The 21,936-nt window shown below is 55.9% G+C and overlaps 1 protein-coding gene and 1 pseudogene across 2 annotated transcripts; both read left to right on the top strand.

Moving 5' to 3' along the window:
- The first annotated feature begins 457 nt into the window (after positions 1-457).
- XYLT2 (xylosyltransferase 2) lies at positions 458-16,627 on the top strand. 2 transcript variants are annotated; one of them, XM_057716280.1, is made up of 11 exons: positions 458-610; positions 9,394-9,883; positions 10,161-10,336; positions 10,629-10,831; positions 11,283-11,363; positions 11,560-11,776; positions 11,862-12,038; positions 12,312-12,574; positions 12,859-13,054; positions 13,618-13,951; positions 15,438-16,627. In XM_057716280.1, exons 1-11 carry the CDS (start codon positions 476-478, stop codon positions 15,758-15,760), a joined length of 2,595 nt encoding a protein of 864 aa, XP_057572263.1. In that variant the 5' UTR covers positions 458-475; the 3' UTR covers positions 15,761-16,627. The 2 variants fall into 2 exon arrangements, with proteins under 2 accessions (XP_057572263.1, XP_057572262.1); XM_057716279.1 differs by having other exon boundaries at positions 12,279-12,574.
- Positions 3,955-8,273, top strand: LOC130840606 (methionyl-tRNA formyltransferase, mitochondrial-like; annotated as a pseudogene).
- Positions 16,628-21,936: the final 5,309 nt, after the last annotated feature.

Genomic DNA, 21,936 nt, shown 5'->3' with positions numbered 1-21,936 from the left:
CTGGGAGCGCTAGCATTCTCTGCGTGCACGAGGGCTGAGTGCGAGCTTATCTCTGCGGGGCTGAGTTCCCCCCATCCCCACCCCCACCCCCGACAGAAGGCGGCGAGCCAGAGAGGTCGGCCGCAGACCTCTGCACGCTGGTTCCATGGGCTTGCCGTCCAGGAGGAGGTGAGCACTCGCAGGAGCTGGGGCACAGACCAAGACGGGGAAAGCACCACCAGAGAAGCTGACCCGGCGCGACAGGTCCGCACCCCGCCCCACGCGCGTGGCAGCGGGGACCAACAGCTCTGCGGGCCCAGGCTCCGCCCCTGGCCCGCGGGGCGAGGCGTTTCGGGCCTGCGGGCCCCGCCCCCGGCCCCGCCCCGGCGCGCGCCAGGCCCTTCTCCCGAGGGGGAAGCCTGCTCGGCCCGCGCCCGTGCGCGCGCCCGCGGCCCGGCTGCAGGGCTGGGCGCGCGCCCGCGTCCCGGGCAGGAAGATGGTGGCGAGCGCGCGGGTGCAGAAGCTGGTGCGGCGCTACAAGCTGGCGATCGCCACGGCGCTGGCCATTCTGCTGCTGCAGGGCCTGGTGGTGTGGAGCTTCAGCGTCCTGGAGGACGACGAGCCGGGCGAGGTGCTCCGACGGCCGGGCGGGCAGGCGGGCAGGCCGGGCGCCGGGGCGCGCGGGGTCCTGGCCGGGATGCGGGCGGCCCGGGCCGGGGAAGTGGGGCACGGGCCGCTTGCGTGTCGCGCGCAGGCGGCCGCCGGGCGCGGGGCCTCGGACCCCTGGCGCTCCCTTCCCAGGCGGGCCTGGGGGCCTGCGCGCAGGGGCGATGCGTGACACGCAGGACCCGGCCGCGGGCGGGAAGGGGCCCGGGGCGGGAGGAGCATGTCTTGGTGGGGTGGTCTGCAGCCCCGGAGCAGTGAAGGTCAGGCGCGGGAGCTGGCGGGGAGAGGGGCCGGGAGGCGGGGCTGGGCCGGAGCCTGCTCGGAGGTGGGGAGCCCCAGGCCAAACTTTCTGAAGTTGGGAGGGGGCGGGGGTGTGCGCGCCGTGGGCGGAGGAATAGGGCCGAGGGACCCTGGGCAACTGCGCCCAGCCTCCCCTCAGGGGCAGCGGCCGGTGAAGAAGTGGAGCCTGGGGGTGGAACTCAGTCTGGTAACTGAGGAGAGAGGGAGTGACCCCGAGGGAGAGAACTGGAGTGTCCCTGAGGCGTGGCATCCTCAGCCCAGGGTCTGAAGAATCTGCATGGGTCTTCAGGAGAGGATGGCAGGGGAATTGAGCTGGTGAGGGGGGCGTCAGGACATTAGGGAATTGGGGATGCTCCCCCTCTGGCTCTAAGGAAATGGGGACCGCAGCAGCTGCTTTAGCAGAGCCCCAGGCCCTGGAGCAGGGGCAAGCCCCAGGTCCTCCCTTTAAGGGTCTCACTCACTCTTGAATGATGTGGTTTCAGCTGGAGGCCCAGACATGTCTTCCTCAGTGTGATCAGGAGGGTTCAGTGGGGTCTGAGACCATCCTGGAAGGTTGGGGAGGATAGGCCAAACCTTAGCCCTAAGCTGTGGGCCACAGGATAGGGCTTCCCTGCCCCCACCCGTTGATTCTGGTGCCTCTAGGGCTCTGAGTCAGATGCTCTGCTTGCCCTGTCCTCTTGGGCCTCTCCACTTGGCAGGGTGAAGGCCAAGGGAGCCCTGATGTCCTCCTCCCCTTTCTGTATCTGGGCAGTCTGGAAGTCCTGGTGTGAAGACGGAGAATTGCTGCTTTTGCCTTTTTTTGGGGGGTGGAGAACCAAGAGACCAGGATGGTGAAGGGAGCTGGGACAGAGGCACATGAGACCATAACTCCAAAAGGAGGTGAGGTTGGGGTTGGGGGAGGCTGACTTTCTGACATCTGAAGGGTGTGAGCTTGTTCTTTGTGGTCCAGTAAGTAGCAGGAAGGGGAAGAGTGTATGAAGACTTTTTGGGCAGATGAGACATTCTAAGATGGAATGGGCTGCCAAGGAGCTAGGGAGCTCTCTGACCCTGAAATATGTGAGCAGAGGCCAGTGAGCACTCTGGGGAGGGGCATGGCAAAACATCAGTGACTTCTCTTGAAACAAACGACCCTCATCTGCTTGGCTCAGTGAATCTCTGGATGGGCTGAGAGGTTGTCCAGGCCTCAAGGTCCCTGCTGCCCTGCCTCCAGCCTGGGGTGCAGAAACTGATGCAGTAGAGTGCTTGGGATCCCACCTCCCCACTTCCTCCTCCAGCTTCCTAGCAGAGCCTGATAGGGGAATCCCTGGACTAGAATGGAAAAAAGATCCTTGATGACGTAAAGACGGTGCAGTCCAAGCAGCCACTGGTGCTTGGACCCCTTCAGCAGCCACCTCAGGGTTGCCAGGCAGCATAACGAGTGAGCTGCCTGGAAGGTGAGCGCTGAGTTGGACCATCCCACTTTACCGTCCTATGTCCTCTTCCTGCACTGCTACTGGTAAGTGCTGTGACCACCAGCAAATCGCCTAACCTCTTTTGCGTCCTCATCATTATTCCCCCCCACCCCAAAATGGGGGCAATAATAGCACCTCTTTCGTTGGGTGATGTCTGTGAAGTATTTGTAGGACTTGCTGGCACATGCTAAACCATTCGTAAATAACTCGGTATTATTTCAATACCACACAGTGGTAATAGGGATTCATTCATTCAGTCAGTCAGTCAGTCATTCAACAAATATTTGTTTAGTCCTACTTCATACCAGGCACTATGCCAATACTGGGGATACAGAAATAAGTAAAATAGACGAGGTTGTGGCCCTCATGGGTAGACAGTGTGCAGGGAGAGACTGACAGTGAAAAGGAAATTCAGTAACAAGGGGGGCTGAAATAGATAGGTGGTTGGGGAAGGCTTCTGCAGGAAATGGCCTGTGAGTCAGCCTGGAGAAGAGGTAGGCAGAATTCAGGCAGAAGGCCCTGAGGAGAATGGGCTTAGCTGGGTACCTTCAAGTAATGGAAAGGAAGGTGTGGTGTGGTCCCTGAAGAAGGTTCAAGAGTTAGTCCAGGGCACATCCTAGAGCCCGCAGTGAGGGGCTGGAGTTTCATCTAAGTGCGGTGGGAGAGCACTTAAACCAAAGGGGTCTAAGCAGCGATGGGATGAGAGGTGCATTTAAGATGCACACTCTGCCCGTTTATGAGGGGTAGACTGGAGACCGGAGATGACCATTAACATACAAAGAGCCATTTTATGGTTTTCAAAGCTTTTACAAACATTGTTTCACCACTTACTTTACACGCAGGCTGAGAAGTCCAAAGGTGGTGGGGTGTGGGATGAACATTGCTGTGTTCTCTGTCTCCGTGGCTCAGAGGAGGATTCCAAGAAGAAGCTGCAGAGCCAGGAAATGGCAGAGGACTTCGAATTCCTCCCCAGTAGGGAGAGGGGGCCTTGGAGGCCAGAATGCCTCCAGGAAGATGTCAAGGGGCCAGTCCCCATCCTCAGTAATTAGTGGGGACTCTGACCTCAGGGGCGACCGGGGGCAACTCCTCTAGGTGCAGAAGTATGGGCCCTGCTGCTGCACATATAAACCTTCTTGGGATGGTGGTGACTGGCTGCCCACCAGGGCCCCCCCTCATTCCTCACTGCTGCCTTCTGGTCCCCCAGCCCCCTTTGGGATTGTCCTTCTCAGGGTCAGCCAGCTCCCTGCTGCGGTGCGGGGCACCAACATGCCCATCTCCTCCCACATCCTGTCCCCCACCACAGCGAGCCTGGCCCTGTGCCCTGCCCTCCTGACCAGCTTCCTCACTCACCCATACTGGCTTCCATCTTGAGAGCCCAGAGCTCCTCTGCCATCTTCATCCACCTAAGCTTGAGAGTGTCTTTCTCTGCCACTGTGTGGCCAGGTCCAACATCACCAGGTTGATGTACACTCAGTTCAGTGAGGCTGCAGCCACCTTTCCTGGGGGCTTCCCAGTCTAGGGTGCCCTCCCCAGTGTGGGTACAGAATGGAGTCTGCTGCCTCCTCTCCACCCTGCCCTCCCTCTTGCAGGTGTCTCTTCTCAGATGGAGATATACATCCCCAGCTCTCACTGGACACCGCCCAAGAGGGCTGGCTGGGTGCCAGGCACAGAAGGCTGGGGTGCCAGGGTGTAGGGGTTGGGCCCTGGCCCTAAGGCACCTGCCATGCTCTGATAGAGGAGGAGAGGGAGATCCTAGGGAGGGGAAGGACAGGGAAAACTCAACTTAATGGTCCAAAGTATCTGAAGGCCTTGGCTTCTCTCCTGACTTCATGTTTGACTGTTTCCTATTCCCCTTCCATTAATAATGATAGTATGGAATGAGGGTTCTGGTGCGGAGCTGTCAGGGGCCCCTGCCAGTCGGCGGCGGCGCGGGCTGGAGGCCGAGCCCTCGGTGGCTGGCTCTGGTCGGACTGAGCGAGTCCCCCAGCGGGGAGAACGGCCGGGGCGCTCGAGTCCGCGAGAAGCTGTCCTGGCGGGTGCTCTTCTTTGGCACTGACCCGTTCGCCTGTGAAATGCTGCGGGCGCTGCATGCCTCCAGGGAGGAAGAGTTAATTGAGAAGTTGGAGGTGGTCACAGTGCCCCCCCATCACCAAAAGGACTGCCGGTGAAGCAGTATGCTGTCCAATCTCAGCTTCCAGTGTATGAGTGGCCAGATGTGGGATCTGGAGAATATGATGTCGGAGTGGTAGCTTCATTTGGCTGACTTTTGAGTGAGGCTCTTATTCTTAAATTTCCCTATGGCATCTTGAATGTCCATCCCAGTTGCCTCCCGAGGTGGCGTGGTCCAGCGCCTATAATCCATACCGTCCTTCAGGGAGACACAGTTGCTGGAGTAACGATCATGCAAATTAGACCTAAAAGGTTTGATGTAGGTCCAATTCTCAATCAGGAAACAGTTCCTGTGCCACCTAAGAGCACCTCAAAGGAATTGGAAGCAGTGCTGTCAAGACTGAGGGCCAACAGGTTTATTTCGGTTTTGAAAAATTTGCTTGCAAGTTTGAACAGTGGAAGGCAGCGGCCAGCTGAGGGGGTGACACATGCCCCTAAGATTTCTGCTGCCACCAGCTGCAGAAAATGGGAGGAACAAACTTCAGAGCAAATATTCAGACTTCATTGTGCCGTTGGAAATATAATTCCATTGCAGACACTCTGGATGAATAATACCATTAAACTTCTGGATTTGGTAGAAGTCAATAGTTCAGTCCTCACTGATCCAAAATTAACAGAACAGGCTGTTATTCCAGGATCAGTAATATACCACAAACAGTCACAAATACTGCTGGTTTGTTGCAAGGATGGCTGGATTAGTGTTCAATCAGTGATGCTCAAGAAAACACTAACAGCTATTGATTTCTGCAATGAATATCTGCACCCCTGGTACCAGAAAAATTCCCAGGCTCAGCCAAGCCAATGCAGATTTCAGACTCTCAGACTTCCACCGAAGAAGAAACAGAAAAAAAAATCGTTGGTATGCAATAGTGCAACAAGTAGTTAGGAAGAAGATGGACAAGAACCTAGTACATACTTGTAATTTGTTAAAAGCCTTATTTACAAGGAATTACTTTGACTTTCAAAGAAGATGACATTGTTGGAAGGAAAGATGAATTACCTTACTTTTCACTTAACAGTAGTTAAAAACAGCCTTTTTTATTTGAATAACAGAAGCTTTAAATTAAATTTTTATTTATAATAAAAAAAATAATAGTATGGATGACAGCACTTAGTGAATGCTGAGCCTATGCCAAGAGCTTTTCATTCATTCATAAATTCATTCATTCAACAAATATTTATTGAGGGAATTCCCTGGCAGTCCGGTGGTTAGGACTCCGCATTTTCACTGCCAAAGGCATGTGTTCCATCCCTGGTAGGGGAACTAGGATCCCGCAAACTGCATGGCAGAGGCAAAAATTAAAAAAAAAAAAAAAAAAAGGAAAAAAAATATGCATGGTTTCTCCCATTGCCAGACATTCTTCTGGGCTCTAGGAATACATCAATGAACAAAACTACAAAAAGCTCTGTCCTCATGGACATTATATTCTTGTAAGGGGAGAGACACAGAATAACACAACATCCATTTATACATATAAATACGTTATAGGATGAGAGAAGGTAATAAGTGCTATGGGAGAAACAAAGTGGAGGATGAAGGAGAGCTGGAGTTTTAAATACTGTGGACAGGGTGGCCTTCCTGAGAAGATGCCACCTGAGCAAGGAATTGGAGGCAGGGGCTGTGGGGACATTTAGGGGAGAGCATTCCAGGCACAGGGGACAGTGAATGCCAGGTGGGATGGAGGGATGCTGAGAAGGCTGAGTGAACATGAGGAGAGGTTAGTAGGAGATGAGGTCAGAGAAGGGAAGGGCAGAGAAGGGGGCAGCCAGACACAGCGCACATAGCCTTTTTTTTTTTTTAATTAATTAATTGGCTTGTGTTGGGTCTTCATTGCTGTGCATTGGCTTTCTCTAGTTGTAGTAAGTGGGGGCTACTCGTGGTGGTTTCTCTTATTGCGGAGCATGGGCTCTAGGTGCGTGGGCTTCAGTAGTTGTGGCACATGGGCTCAATATTTGTGGTTCACGGGCTGTAGAGCACAGGCTCAGTAGTTGTGGTGCACAGGCTTAGTTGCTCCGTGGCATGTGTGAATCTTCCCGGATCAGGGCTTGAACCTGTGTCCCCTGCATTGGCAGGCAGGTTCTCAACTACTGTACCACCAGGGAAGTCCCTCACATAGCCTTTGTAGGTTTATGTAAGGGCTTTGGGCTTTGTCCTCAGCGGGCGAACCATGGGTGGCTTCAAGCAGAGGAGTGGGGAGATGGTACTTGCTTGTTTTTCAGCTCTTTATTGGAGTATAATTGCTTTACACTGTTGTGTCAGTTTCTGCTGTACAACAAAGTGAATCAGCTATATTTCTACATATAACCCCATATCCTCTCTGTCTTGAGCCTCTCTCCCACCCTCCCTATCCCACCCCTCTAGGTCATCATGTTTGTTTGTTTGTAATTTATTTATTTATTTGGCTGTATCGGGTCTCAGTTGCAGCACATGGGATCCCTCATTGTGGCACACGGGCTCTTTGTTGTGTCACATGGGCTTCTCTAGTTGTGGTGCATGGGCTTCTCTCTAGTTGTGGTGTGGGGGCTCCAGAGCAAGTGGGCTCAGTAGTTGCGGCACGCGGGCTTAGTTGCCCTGCAGCATGTGGAATCTTAGCTCCGTGACCAGGGATTGAACCCACATCCCTGCATTGGAAGGTGGATTCTTAACCACTGGACCACCAGGGAAGCCCCTGGGACTTGTTTTAAAATGAGCACTGACTGTGTGATGAGAATGGACTATAGGAAACCAGAGTAAGAGCAGAGCTTCCAGGCAGGGGTGGTAATGATGGAGGCAGGGAGAAATGATCAAATTCTGGATGTGCTTTGAAGAGAGCCCCAACAGGATGTACTGATGATAGAGTGTGAGTGAAACAAGAGTCCAAGTGACCCCCCAAAGTTTTTGGCCTGAGTGACTTGAAGGGTGGAGTGGTCATTAACTGAGATGGGAAAGACTGAAGAAGGAGCCGACTGGGGGAAGATCAGGAGTTCGCGTTTTGATTTGTGGGTTGAGGGGTCTATCAGGCTCCCATGGGAGGCATCAAGGAGGCTGGCAGTTAGACATCTGAAGGTTCAAGGGAGTATTCCAGACCAGGGAGAGAAATATGGGAGTGGATGGAGTTGGGAGACTGAATGAGGTCACTTGGGAAGCTAGGACAAGGAAAGGCCCCACGGTGGTCTTGGGAAATAAGGAAGGGTCAGCCAAGAAGACTGATAAGGAGTGGCCGTGGAGGCCACACCAGGGAAACACCAGGAGGACATCCTGGAAGCAGAGGGAGGAGGGTGCTTCAGAGGCTGTGGTCCAGTGAGTCATGCTGCTGGAAGGCCAGGCCAGAAGAGGATTTGCACAGAGAGTGTCGAGACAGGAAGGGGACAGCTGGTGGAGCCAACTCTTTCTAGTTGCACTATATCATGCTCTGTCTTATTGGACACTCACATTTCCCCCCTGTATTTTATAGCTGAAGGAACCTGCCCAGGAAACGTAGGTAACTGTGGGGGAGTGGAAGAGCTGGGCAGGGAACCCTGGGGACTCCAGAGTAGTCACACAGTGCCTTTCATTCCTCCATCTCTTCTGTGTCTCATCCACCAGACACCAACCAGATATCCTGTGTGCCAGCTACTTCGCCAGGCACCGGGGAGATGGGGCTGAAATGACAGCCTCTCCCCAAGGAATTAGTCAGCTAGAAGAACGTCCCACCCTGGGGCAAATGGGATGGCTTCACACAAGGAGACTCAGGACTGGATCTTGAAGGATGGATGGGATTTGGTCAGGCAGGGAAGGCGGGGTCACAAAAGACAGGACAGGGAGAGCTGAGAAGAGGGTGGGTATACACACTTTCAAGTGTGACGGACCCTTAGGGAAGTGCCTGGGTTTGAGAAGAGGCTGCAGGAGCCAGGAAGCAGGGATGGAGCCGTGGAGGGGCAGCACTCAGCTTTCTCTTGGAGCGAGACCCTGCCACAAGCAGCAGTGAGTTGCCAGCCTGCAGCCACAGGTGCCTTCAGGCTCTGCCGCAGCCTTCCAGCCATAGCCGGGCACCTCCTGGGCCACCCCCAGCAGTGGTACCAGGGCTCCCATCTCTGGGCTGTCTTTGCCCTGGAGCTTCCCACTAGCTGGCCAAGGCCCTGTCTAAGCCACGCTGTTGTCTGAAGCTCTTCCTTCCCCCTCTTTGCCCAGATGTCTGACTGGCTTGGCCATCTGAAGGCTTTCCCTGCTGGTTCCTGCTCCTGCTTCCTTGTCATCCAGAGTGTGACCCCTCCCCCCACCACCCAGTGACTCTCTTGCGCTCTGACTCTCTCTTGGTCTCTGCTTCCCAGAGAACTTGATCAGTAGTGGGGTCTCAGATTTCACCTCTATCCTCCCCACTAGGCAAGACGCCTTTGCTCTGTTGTGGCCTCAGCATTCCCATGTAGCAATACTGTAGTCGGTAGAATGCTTTCCTTCTGCAGAGCACTGTCTCCTCCCAGCTGGGCCCAGGTGGGAGTGCTCAGTGGACACTCTTATCTGCAGGGTCTCTGCACGCTTCTCTTATGAGATATGTGAATATTCATTTTCATATTTGCTGAAAAAGAAAGTGGTATCTGAATCCAAGGCACAAAAGAGACTCAGTGCCCTGTGATCTGTGTGATCGTGGGGACGTGGGTGCGATGGTGCCTGGGGGGAGGGCAACATTTCCTCTGCTGGCTGGTCAGGGAGGCCTCCCAGCAGAAGTACTGTTTGTGCAGAGTCCTCAGGCGAACAGTGCTTTTCTAGATAAAGGGTGGCAGGGGCTTCCAGGCCTGAGGCCAGCAGGAAGCTGAAGGAGCAAGAGGAGAGTGACAGTTCCAGTGACTTGTGTCTGCCTATCTTTTACAGAAAGGAAGGCAGAAGAAGCCACGGCCACTAGAGCCCGGTGAGGGCTCCAAGGACACAGACAGTTCAGCTGGGCGGCGGGGCAGCACAGGCAGAAGGCATGGGCGCTGGCGGGGCCGCGCTGAGAGCCCCGGCATGCCCGTGGCCAAGGTGGTACGGGCAGTAACCAGCCGGCACAGAACCAGCCAGCGGATCCCCCCCACCCCGCCCCCAGAGGCCCCAGGCCGCCAGAACCTGAGTGGGGCAGCGGCCGGGGAGGCGCTGGTTGGGGCAGCTGGCTTCCCACATGGAGACACGGGGAGCGTGGAGGGCGCCCCCCAGCCCACAGACAACAGCTTCACACCCAAGTGCGAGATCATGGGCAAGGACGCTCTCTCTGCACTGGCCCGGGCCAGCTCCAAGCAGTGCCAGCAGGAGATCGCCAACGTGGTGTGCCTGCACCAGGCCGGGAGCCTCATGCCCAAGGCTGTGCCCCGGCACTGCCAGCGGGCTGGTAAGAGACAGCATGGGCAGAGAGGTGGCAGCCCGGGCGGGGACATGGCAGGGATCCTCACCCCCATTTCTCAGGGATGAAAGCTCAGAGGGGCATACCTCACTGCCCAAGTTGGGTGACGAGTGCGCTAGTGGCAGAGGTGGGGCTGGGGCCCGGGACTGTCGGACTCTAAGTCCAGCGTTCTTCCTTTGGAAGGCAGGCAGCCCCCCTTCACATCTTGCCTCCACCCTGTGACCTGGGGCGGGGCCTCACCAGTGCTCCTGTTCTCTCCTTTCAGGGAAGATGAGCCCTGGCAGCCACTGGGATGAGGTCCGGGCCCAGCAGCCTGTGGATGGCCCCCCAGTACGAATCGCCTACATGCTGGTGGTTCATGGCCGCGCTATCCGCCAGCTGAAGCGTCTGCTCAAGGCTGTCTACCACAAGCAGCACTACTTCTATATCCACGTGGACAAGGTACCTACTGTGGCCAGGGAGACCAAGGGCATCTGAGTAAGTACAGCAGAGACTCAGAAGGTCACAGACAGACAGTGTCTCTGACGTGCTCAGGTCGTCCAGAGATAGGGGAACAGGGAGTGGGGGAGCAGCCAGCAGCAGGTGACATGGCCGCTTCGGAGCTGGAGCCCTGGCCTGTGCTCTCTCCGTTCCATGTCATGTGTACTCTGCCCTGGGGGGGGAGTGGGGTGGGGAGGTGGCAATTCTGGGGGTCTGTCTTCCACCGCTGAGTTTCCACCCCCACCTCCCACAGCGCTCCAACTACCTGCACCGAGAGGTGGTGGAACTCGCCCGGCAGTATGATAACGTGCGGGTGACGCCCTGGCGCATGGTCACCATCTGGGGCGGGGCCAGCCTGCTGAGGATGTATCTGCGGAGCATGCAGGACCTGCTGGAGGTGCCCGGCTGGGCCTGGGACTTCTTCATCAACCTCAGTGCCACTGACTACCCGACCAGGTGTGGGGTGGTGCTCAGAGCCCTGCAGATGGGAGGGGGGCCCATCTGGGCACTCGGGGTTCGAGGGCCCTGATGGACTCCTTCCCTCCCCCGAGCCTCATTCTGGGATCTGCACAGCTCAGACATGGTTCCTTGGCCCCAGCAGTGTTTTAGATGATGTGAGGATTGAGAGTGACGAGAGATGGGGAGGGGGAAGAGCCAGAGGTCTGTTCCCGGGGTCCTGGGTCAGACAGCAAGGGGTGAAAGAAGGCTGGGGTGGTCTGCCTCAGGGGTCTCAGATGCCCACCACCCCAGAGCATCGACCTGGAGTAGGTCACTTGGTCAGGACGGCTCTTGGTGAGAAAGGAAGGGGCCAAGGAGTGAAGGTAGAGTGCTGGAGGCAGTCTGTCCACTCTGGGCCAGTGACTAAGCCGCTCTTACGCACGCTACCCACATCCCATTTCCTTTCCAGGACCAACGAGGAACTGGTCGCTTTCCTGTCCAAGAACCGGGACAAGAATTTCCTCAAGTCGCATGGCCGGGACAACTCCAGGTGAGGGGCTGGGGGAGGAGGCTCTGGTCCTGGGATCTCGCCACAAGCCCTCCCACACAGGGGGCTCGGTGGCCCCAGCCCTTGGTTGCCAAACCTCCAAACCAATCGCAGATTAAGGAGCGCTAGTTCCTGGAAAGATGAGAGTCTGGACCCCACACGGTAAGACCCTTAGCCATGGGCCCATCTGCCTCCACAGGTTCATCAAGAAACAGGGCCTGGACCGGCTCTTCCACGAGTGCGATTCCCACATGTGGCGCCTGGGTGAGCGGCAGATCCCAGCGGGCATCGTGGTGGACGGTGGCTCCGACTGGTTCGTGCTAACGCGCAGCTTTGTGGAGTATGTGGTGTACACAGACGACCCGCTTGTGGCCCAACTACGTCAGTTCTACACGTACACGCTGCTCCCAGCTGAGGTGGGTGGTCGGGCCCACACCCACACCAGGGAGGGCATGTGGTGGGTGCCACGGCTCACCCTGCACCCTGCCCTGCCACCTGCAGTCCTTCTTCCACACGGTGCTGGAGAACAGCCCGGCCTGCGAGAGCCTCGTGGACAACAACCTGCGGGTCACCAACTGGAACCGCAAGCTGGGCTGCAAGTGCCAGTACAAGCACATCGTGGACTGGTGCGGCTGCTCCCCCAACGACTTCAAGCCGCAGGACTTCCTACGGCTGCAGGTGCTTCCCCGTGACCCCCAATCTCTGCCCCTTGATAGGGCCTCACCCCAGCGGTTTGCCGGGTGCTTTCCAGGGTCAGAAGTCATCTGGGGTGGTCCAACCAGAGAATCTGGGGGCCCCTCACTGGGAGGAGCCCTCAGGGGTCGGGGGCTCCACGGGCAGCAGGAAAAGCCCTGGAGGCTAATCTCTAGGCAGTGCCGAGAAGGGCACCTCCCATGCCGTGCTCTCTCGGACCTCCAGACCCTTTCACCCTCCTTGCCTCTCCCGCTCCAGCAAGTCTCCAGACCCACCTTCTTTGCCCGGAAGTTTGAGTCGACTGTGAACCAGGAGGTACTGGAAATCCTGGACTTCCACCTATATGGCAGCTACCCGCCCGGCACCCCAGCCCTCAAGGCCTACTGGGAGAACACCTACGACGTGGCCGATGGCCCCAGTGGGCTCAGTGATGTCATGCTCACTGCTTACACCGCTTTCGCCCGCCTCAGCCTGCGCCACGCTGCCACCGCTGCATCCCCACTGGCCAACCCACTCTGCAGGTGAGACCTCCTTCTGACATTTTGCAGACCCCCAGGGTGTAGTGCCCTACAAGGAGGCCAATCAGAAAGACAGCCCTGCCCCCAGGGAGCCCCCAGTCCGAGGCCGGGAAAAATGCAGATAAAACCAAGAAGGTAAAAGCCAGGCACATAGGATCTGTGGGTGTGAGATCTGGGGCAAGGAAAGCATCTGGGGATGGGACTCCCCAGAGCCCCCTCCCTGGGACTCCAGGCCAAGTCGGGTGTGCTGATGGCATCTCCCTTTCTCCCTGCTGGAACCTTCTTAGGTTTGAGCCCAGGGGCTTGCCGTCCAGCGTGCACCTGTATTTCTATGACGACCATTTCCAGGGCTACTTGGTGACGCAGGCTGTGCAGCCCTCAGCCCAGGGGCCGGCAGAGACGCTTGAGATGTGGCTGATGCCCCAGGGGTCGCTGAAGCTGTTGGGGCGCAGTGACCAGGCCAGCCGGCTCCAGAGTTTGGAGGTGGGACAGGTCCTCCCCTTGCTTTCTCCTGTCCCCCAGCGAGACTCAGGGTAGTGGGAGAGAGGGACAGACACGAAGGGAGGGCTAAGGACTGGGTTAGGCCTTTCAGGACTGGATTCATGGGTCTTCTTTCCCAGTGAGGGCAGCCTTGGGATGCACAGAGGACGTGCCGTCAGCAGGGAGGGGACTTTGGTTCCACTACAACGCAAGACCAGTCTTCTAAAGGGACTTGGACATTCCAGTCAGGCCAGAAGATTATGCTTTTGAGTGTCCCTTGGTCTCTTGGAGGCCTTTGCTTCATGTGGGGATGGTCTCTGGGCAGGGCTTTGAACCTCATCTCTGCCTTACTGCCCCCAACACTTCAGAGCAGGTCAGAACAGAAGCCTAGAATGAATCTCAGAGCTTAGTAAAGAAATCCTAGTCTGAGCCCATCATTTTGCAGATGGGGAAACTGAGGACCAGAAAGAGACAATGACTGGCCTGAGGTCACACAGGAGTTAGAGGCAGCAGCAGGTAGAGAGGACTTTACCCCGGCTCCTGCCCAGCTGCCTCCTTCCCTACAGGTTGGCACCGAGTGGGACCCCAAAGAGCGTCTTTTCCGGAACTTTGGGGGGTTGCTGGGGCCGCTGGACGAGCCTCTGGCCATGCAGCGCTGGGCCCGGGGCCCCAACCTCACAGCCACTGTGGTGTGGATCGATCCCACCTACGTGGTGGCCACGTCTTATGACATCGTGGTAGACGCGGAAACCGAGGTCACGCAGTACAAGCCCCCACTGAGCCGGCCTCTGCGGCCAGGGGCCTGGACTGTTCGACTGCTTCAGTTCTGGGAGCCCCTGGGTGAGACCCGCTTCCTCGTGCTGCCCTTGACCTTCAACCGCAAACTACCTCTCAGGAAAGGTAAGGATCTAGTTCCCAAATGATGCCCAGGAGCCAGGCAGAATAGGATTTGCCAGACAGGTGACCCCAAGAAGCTGACCATCAGAGTAGGGGAAGGGGGCAGGTTGCGGCCTTGATCATGCATCCCTAAGCATCCCAGGCCCGCACTGTGGTGCGGTGCTCTGGAGTTAGGCCGCCTTGGCTTCAGAACACAGCTCTGACACTTTAATGGCAAATTACTTGGCCTTCCTGAGCCTCAGTCTTATTACATGTAAAGTAAGAGTAATACAACTGTTAGAGATCTCCTGGGTGCGTGGAACATAGATCCACTCAAACTAGCTTCAGCAAAAAAGAGGAAATTGTTGGGAAAATGCAAGACCCAGGAGATGGCTCAGGTCCCACTGGGGCCCAGAAGTGCTTTCTGTCTCTCTGGGGCCACCTTGTCCCTCATCCTGTGCCCTCTCTGTGTATCAGCCTCAGGCTCTGGCTTCTCAGTACATGATACATGGCCTCCCAGTGCAACAGAGACTGACCAGGGCCTCTTGGTCTACAAGATGCACATTCTTAGGACAGCAAATCTGACTGGCCATCCTCCCAGTCCATGGGTAGCCAGGTGGGCCCTCCACCCACTTGGCTGAGGCTAAGAGAGCAGACTGAACGCAGGCATAGTCTGCAGTTTTGTGCAAGGGGGCCCTAATACAAGTAACTACCCCCTGGGAGATATTAGGGACGAGTATGTGAGTAAAAGTATACAGTAGGTGCTCAATAAGTAGGTAGATGCTTTCTTCCTCCAGCCACATCCTATCACAGAGAAGGTGGGTCAGAGCAGAGGTAACCCAGAGCAGGACGGCGTACTGGGGCAGCGGCTGTGGCAGATGAGAACAGGCAAGCTGCACCCCTGCTCTCCTAGGACTCACAGCCAGTGGAGGAGATGAGGGGTGGGGTGGTGGAGGCAAGCTTGACAGCAGGTGGGTATTGGAGCTGAGCCTGGAAGGAGCTGGATTTTTATAGACAGTGAAGGGTATTCTAAACTGGGGGAACAAAGTTAGCAGGTGTCTGGCGCATGAGGGAATAGAGAGTGGAGGGGAGTAGGTACCTGGTCGGGGGGTGGTAGGAAGGAAGGCTGGCAAAGTAAGCAGGGCCCCACAGCTGGCGGGCTTGAGTACGGGGCTTCTGAAGGCTCTGTGAACCACTAGAGGTGGTTGAGAATGGGCGTGGGTGACACAAACCAGAACATTACCAGAAAGTAACCTTACTTTCTAAGGTGCCTTGAACCCACTGTTTTATTTAATCCTCAAGTCAGGAATTCAGGGATTACTGTCTTGACTTTATAAAACTAAGAGTTAAAGGCACAGAAAATTCTGTGGATTAGCCCAAAGTCACTCAGCAAGATGTGACTAGTGGTAGAGCTGGGACGGAAACGGGGATGCCCAGACCTGATTCCCAGGGTCTGGCCTTCGTGGAATCATTCGGGCGGGGCATGCTTACTCCTGCTCTGCACCCTCAGATGATGCCAGCTGGCTGCACGCCGGGCCACCCCACAACGAGTATATGGAGCAGAGTTTCCAGGGCCTGAGCGGCATCCTGAACCTGCCTCAGCCAGAGCCCGCAGAGGAGGCTGCCCGGCTGCACGCGGAGCTCACGGGCCCCGCGCTGGAGGCCTGGATAGATGGGGAACTAAGTGGCTTCTGGTCTGTGGCCGGACTGTGTGCCATGGGCCCCTCTGCCTGTCCCTCCCTGGAGCTCTGCAGACTGACCAGCTGGAGCTCTCTGTTCCCCGACCCCAAATCGGAGCTGGGACCTGTCAAAGCAGATGGACGACTCAGGTAGCAGGGTTCCAGCCCGTGCCTCCCAAAGACCAGGGGAATTGCACCTTACAGACAATGGAGGGGTGTTCCCCTCACAGGCAAGAACCAGCGGCCCAGGCAGTACACCCGTGTCAGCCATCAAGAACCTGTAGACAGCAGGAAAGGTGGGCATAGTATTTACCACTGCAGATGGCTCTGCTAGGGACCAGATGTTGGCAGGAACATGGGAAGAAGGGTTCCAGCTTCCACAGCCCGCTCTTCTTTAGTTTCCTTTCTAATTTTTTTTTCTTTTTTTAAAGAAAAATGGGTGGTGGGGGGATGAACTGGAAACAAACGATGTGCAATAAGGCTCAGAGCAGCCCCAGGAAATGGGCCATGGCTCTGGGGAGCAGGGGCCTGACAAGCCCATCTGCCACTGCTCTGGAAGAGGCTGCACCGCCTTGCTTTCCAGGGCCTCATCCCCCAGCCTTGGCCTGCGGTGCTCACTGCTGAGGCTCTGCAGGTGTGCAAGTGCTGTGCCAGGCTCTGCAGCCTGGAGAACAGGTGATTTAGGCAAGCACTGCAGAGCGGGACTCTAATGGCTCAGCCTCTCCTCTTGCAGCCAGGGGACCATAGAAGAGGGGGTGGGGCTGGCTCTAGGGCTTTCCAGCATACCCTGCCCCTTGATGGGAAAGCAGGGCACCAGGGCCTACTGAGACCACTGCAGAGTCTCCCAGGTACCCAGAACTGCAAGCAGGGCCTGGGCTCCTGCCCTGGAAGGGCGAGCCCTCATGAGCAGCATGGGAAGAAGACTCTGCCAGGGCTCTCAGGAGAACCTGGAGCAGCATTGTGCCTGAAGCTCAGTGTGAAGTCTGAAATATGCAACAGAAGAAATATATCTCTATCTCTCCCAACTGAGCCTCTGTGTTTTTCCTCCTGAGTGTCAGAGAGCCATCACTGTTGGGACTTCTCCTAAAAGTCTTGGCTGGTACTTTGGCAGAAGGTGGAGGTCTCATTCCCCCACAGTGGGAACAGTTTAGAATCCATCCAAGAGCCAGAAGGGACACAAGGACCCATCTAATCCAGATCCCTCTTTGTCTGAGGAGTAAACAGGCCCAGAGAGGCTCAGAGACTTCCTCACTGCCACCCAGTAGGCCAACAGGAGAGGCAGTTCAGTTCTTCAGAGTCCTGACCCAGCACTTCCTCCCTTGCTGCCAGGCCGAGGCAGAGACTGGCTTCTCTGTCTTTGGAGTCACCAGGGCCCATCCCAGAAGCCCTCGCTCTGTTTCCTGCCCAGCTCTGAGTTCGGGGCAACCTCAAGAACGGAGGCAATCCCAGCCGGGGCCTGGTGGTTACCATTGCCCCATTTGGGCACAGGAGCAGCGGTGGCACGGGTTCCTAGCCGCTGCCTTAGGACCTGGGAGGGCCACGTTGGAAAGGTTTGTCCTACCGCCCTCTGTTTCTCAGGCCCTTTCTCCCCTCCCACTCTTCTGCCATTGTCGGCCAGGGCTCAGTATCAGTCCTTCACACTTTACTTAATGTGGGAGCAATGGTGAAGGTTTCTCAGACCTTTAAAATCACCCTATCAGCCAGTCAGCCAGCTTGGGGAACAAAGGGCTCCGTTCCAGCCCAGGCTGCCATACGTCAGGTTTTCCAAGTTGCCAGGAGAGGGCACCCCTGACCACCAACCGCAGCATTGGGATTTCAGTCTGTTCAGCCACTGTGTTGACCCTGCGTGGAGTATCTCTAATCCTCACAACCCTTTGAGGCAGGCAATTTTATTATTTTCCTTTGGCACACCAAGAAACTGAAATGATGAACCCAAAGTCAAAGCTATTAGGTTGTGGCTGCAGGCGTCAGGTGGAGGCAGGAGGACTCCATGCCACTCTGTCACTACATGCTCCTCCTCTCCGAAGGCAGGGAGTGAGGAAGGAGCTAACAGCAAGAACTCCAAAGAAAACAGTGTTTGGATTCAAGGGCTGAGATGATTGCTTTTTTCTGGCTCCTGTTTTAGTGACCATCTGAAGCTCTAATCTGGTTCTCCAAAAGTTTTTGCTTTGTTTTGTTTCGTTTTACATCAACCTTTAGATCGATGAAAAAAAATTTTTTTAATGACTGGGTTTAGCATATCAGGCACAGGCAGTAAATATCAGAGCATTTAGACTCTGCTGGCTGAGAATTCACAGACCAGCCTGCAGGTTTAACCCAGGCTGTAAAGCTGTACTGCTGTTGGGCTAGCACAACTGTTTCCAAAGTCTTATTTTTGGAACTTAGGTGGGACATGCCCTCTGTTTCAGCCCCTGCCACTCCCATCCTATTACACCAGGTCCTAGTTACTCAGTCCCCTGTTGTGAACATTTTGGGGATCCAGACTGAGGGTTCTGAGTTAATTGGTCTGAGGTGGCAACCCAACACTGGTATGGGTTCAGAGCTCCTCCGGGCAATTCTAATTTGCAGGCTGGCAGGAGAACTGCAAGTCCAGCTCCACCCCTACTGCTCTGGCTGGCTTATCTTGGTTCCTTGAGTTAGAAGCAATGCAAGACCAGGAGTAGGCGTCACAACTCCTGACAGGTTCAGAAGGGGGGGTTGGTGGTCGAGGCCATGCTCCCCCATCCTCTCCTGTCCTCTCCTGTCTAGGTCATTGCGGCAAGCGCGGGTGCAGCTACTGACCGAATTCCTGGCTGACAGTGTTCCCCACCCTCATCTTTCTGTAGGGTTAGCTCAACCCGGCTTTTTGAGGCTTTGAAATCCTCCACTGGCTGGGCCCCTGGGGTCAAAATCAAGATAACAGCCAGGTGGAAGTGGGGTGGGGGTGGGGGGCCTGGGCCCGCAGAGCTGCACAAGAATTCCTTTGGAGGGAAGGGAAGAGCCTGGGGAGAGGGGCTTTTGTATCTTGTGGTATTTTGTATTTTGTGCCTGGTTTTCAGGACAACCATGGACACCTCAGTTCCATTAGAGATGCGAGCAAAGACCAGAGGACAGCCAATGGGCATTTGGAGCCCTGTCACCTGGGCCAATGGGAAGTAGAGGGGGGCAGAGTGTTGGGCTGGGAGGGTATCGGGACTGAGAGGTACAGAGATCTGGGCAAGGTAGCACTCCCCTGGCTGTCTTTCAGGTTTAGCAGAAGCCTAGCCTGTTCCCACCAACCCCTTCTCCTGCAGGTTGTTGAGGGACCCTCGTGGCTGCCAAACCTGCAGAGTGGAATGCCATCTGTGGGACACTAGGTCCTGGCATGGTACTGACCTGGACAGCTGCTCACAGATACCATGGCTCTGAATGAAGCTGCTGCTCTGGGCCAGGGATCCTGGGTTGGGGGTTGGTCCTGTGAGGACAGTGGGCGGGGCGGGAGCCCGTCCTGTGGCTGTCTTCAAGGTCGTTTAAGGCCAGGGCCCTTTCTTGGCACCTGTCTGCCACTGTTGCTCCCCATGCAGAGAACCCCATGGAGAACAGCCTCCTAGCCATAGTTGTGGTCACTGGTGTGTACCTATTGCTGTCCTGAGTTGCAGAGTTGGGGCAGATACACACTTGGCTCCTCACCAGAGGCCGGAAGTCCAGTCTCTTCATCTATAGAGTCACCTAGAGCAAGCTGCTTGGGAAGAATGCTGTGTATGGTGGATATATGAACCCTGAGGTCCTTTCCCTGCTGTGTTCTATGACACTACAGTCTACGATAGTGGAAGAGAGGCTGCGCATCAGGAGTCTGACTTCAGACTCTTGAGTCCTCCCTCCCCTGCATCCTCAGATCATTTCTAAGGGTATCTGCTCCTGCCACAAGTTCCTTCTCCTCCCTAAGTCTGTCCCTCTGTAAACTCCCTTACACACATCACTCCTTCCCTGGGCTGAAGGAAGACAGAACATAGCTGCCCTGTCCTCTCTCACAAATCTCTGCCACAGGGAATTGATGCAGCAGCAAAAAGGAAGCTGCCTGCCCCTCAGTTTCCCCTGCATGTCAAGCTGATACTAGTCCCAGCCAGGTCATTCCTACCCAGCTTCTGGAGTGGACTTCCAGTCTGGGGAGGTGAAATGAGTCCATGCATGCCAGGCCCAGGATGAACCCCTGATGCCTGGTGCTTCTGGGGGGAGGAGGGTTCATGCCAGTGTTCATCGTGGCCATCCTGCTGTGCTACTCTACCAGTGAAGCCCCAGTGCTCCCACATCCTCTGCTCGTCACCTTTGGAGCCCCAACCAATATGTAAAGAACCCTACCCATTAAACCCTTCAGGGTCCCCTACCCCAATCGCCACAAAAGGGCATCTGCTTTCTGCTCAGTATGGAAGGGGCCTTTGGATCTACTCTATGGACGCTGCCCCATCTTCCAGTCTGGGATCCCTCTGGGCCAAGGAAGTAGTGTGGAAGGAGTTGATAACATCCTGGCCAACCTCCTCTCTGGCTATTGTGAAGTGGGACCCAGTACTGGGAGCTGCTGGTGAAGACAATGGTCTTCCCAGTTCTCCAAGCAACTGGAGGCCCACGTGCTCCCAGGGGAAAGCCCAGAGCCAACCTCTATGGGTGGTGACTACCATACTGTCAGCCCTCTTCCCCGGGACGGGGCACCACATGGGATGCTGGGCACAAAAAGCAAAAGAAATCTTCGGACCTGCAGCCTCCCCAGGCTCTGGCCCCAACTCTGAGCACCAGACAGAGGATGGAGAGGTGGGGACAGGTGTTCTTTGACTCTCCCACATGGATCATCAGAGCTGGCTGCCAGATCGTGAAAGAATGAACTAGTGGTCAGAAAGGGGTGGAATTTCTTTATACCTGAGTGCATTTCAAAAATGCACTCCAGGGCTTTGTGCCTTGGACTGGTGGAGGGAGAGAACAAGATGGGTAGAGGGACATGGGCACAAGAAAAGGTTTGGGTTCTGCTCTCTTGCTCACTGACCCTAAACCTGAACTTTACTCAGAGTCATCCTTCATGATCCCCAGGACTGCCCCCTCCCTGCTGCGGCACCATGGGACACCCCACCAATGTCCAGGCAGTAGAGAGGTGCTGAGAGTCCCAGGGGATGTGGGTGAGGGAGGACCTGGAGGCTGCCACTTGGGAGTGGGGGGAGAAGTACATATGAAGCTGGGGCTTAGTGTGGCTAGGGGAAGCCTAGAGAGACTTCTTGGAGAGAAGGGTGTATGGTACCCTGATCTTAGACTCATCCTGGTGGAAAGGGTCCAGATGGAAGCTGGAGAACAGCTGCACAAGCCTGCCTGGCTCCCTTAGTCACAGGGCTGTCCCCTGGGGGTGAGGTATTGTGTGGGGCTGCACAGCAGCTACCAGCTACCCCTATGGGAGCCAGCTTGCCTGCCCAGCTATGAGAGTGTTCAAAAGAAGGACCGGTGGCAGCAGATGCACCAGCTGATCGCACAGTGCTTCCAGCTCTGGGCCTGCAGAGGTTGAATGTTCGAGTGGCCTGGAGAACTGAGTTTTTCCTTATTACTTTTCTTTTTACTGTATGTAAATGCCTAATCAGAGCCTCTGACAAGGAAAGGACCATGGATGGAGAGACCCAGGATATGGCTAGAGGTCCCACTTCACCTCTTTGGGTAGGGGAAAGGATGGCAGATCCCAGTCCAGGGAAGCGATTTAGGCTGGGCAGAAGAGTTTCCATGGAACCAACAACTCTTAAGATTCGACTTGTCTCCAGGAAGGACCATCACTGGGGGAGAGGAGACATAGAAAGCAAAGTCCAAAGAAAGAGCATGGGGTGGGGGGGCAGGGGAGGTGAGGAGCGGGGTAAGGGAATGGGTAATATCTTTGCTCTACCTCTCCCAGTTGCCATCCAGCTATGAGGAGGCCTTAAGATCACTGCCTGCGCTACCACCCAACCATGGCTCTGCTCACCCACCCCAGGAAGCAGCCACCTGCCTACTCAGGGAAATACTATAGGAGGGAGGCTCTTCCATCTTGCCCCTTCCCCCTTCTCCAGGGGACTTGCAGGGACAGCACCGAGCCTATCAAGACACTCCCAACAATCTCCCCAAGCTTGGCCCTGGTGTGAGACCCTACGGGAAGGAAGCCAAAGTGAACCTCAACAAACCCTAGGTCACCTCTGCAGGAGGTGGGAATTCTGGGGTCATGCCCTGAGAATCAAGGTGACAAACTCAAGGCAGACTTACAGAATTAGACTTCCCTGCCCTCAACCCCTGGAGCTCCTGCCTTCAGGACAAAGAAGAGTCCTTGGGAGGAAACCACGAACTCTGCAAGCCCTCTCTGGGGCTGCAGCCAAC

The sequence above is a fragment of the Hippopotamus amphibius genome, chromosome 17 (assembly GCF_030028045.1).
Source record: "Hippopotamus amphibius kiboko isolate mHipAmp2 chromosome 17, mHipAmp2.hap2, whole genome shotgun sequence".
Lineage (NCBI taxonomy): Eukaryota > Metazoa > Chordata > Mammalia > Artiodactyla > Hippopotamidae > Hippopotamus > Hippopotamus amphibius.
This window is presented reverse-complemented; position numbering and strand designations above follow the sequence as displayed.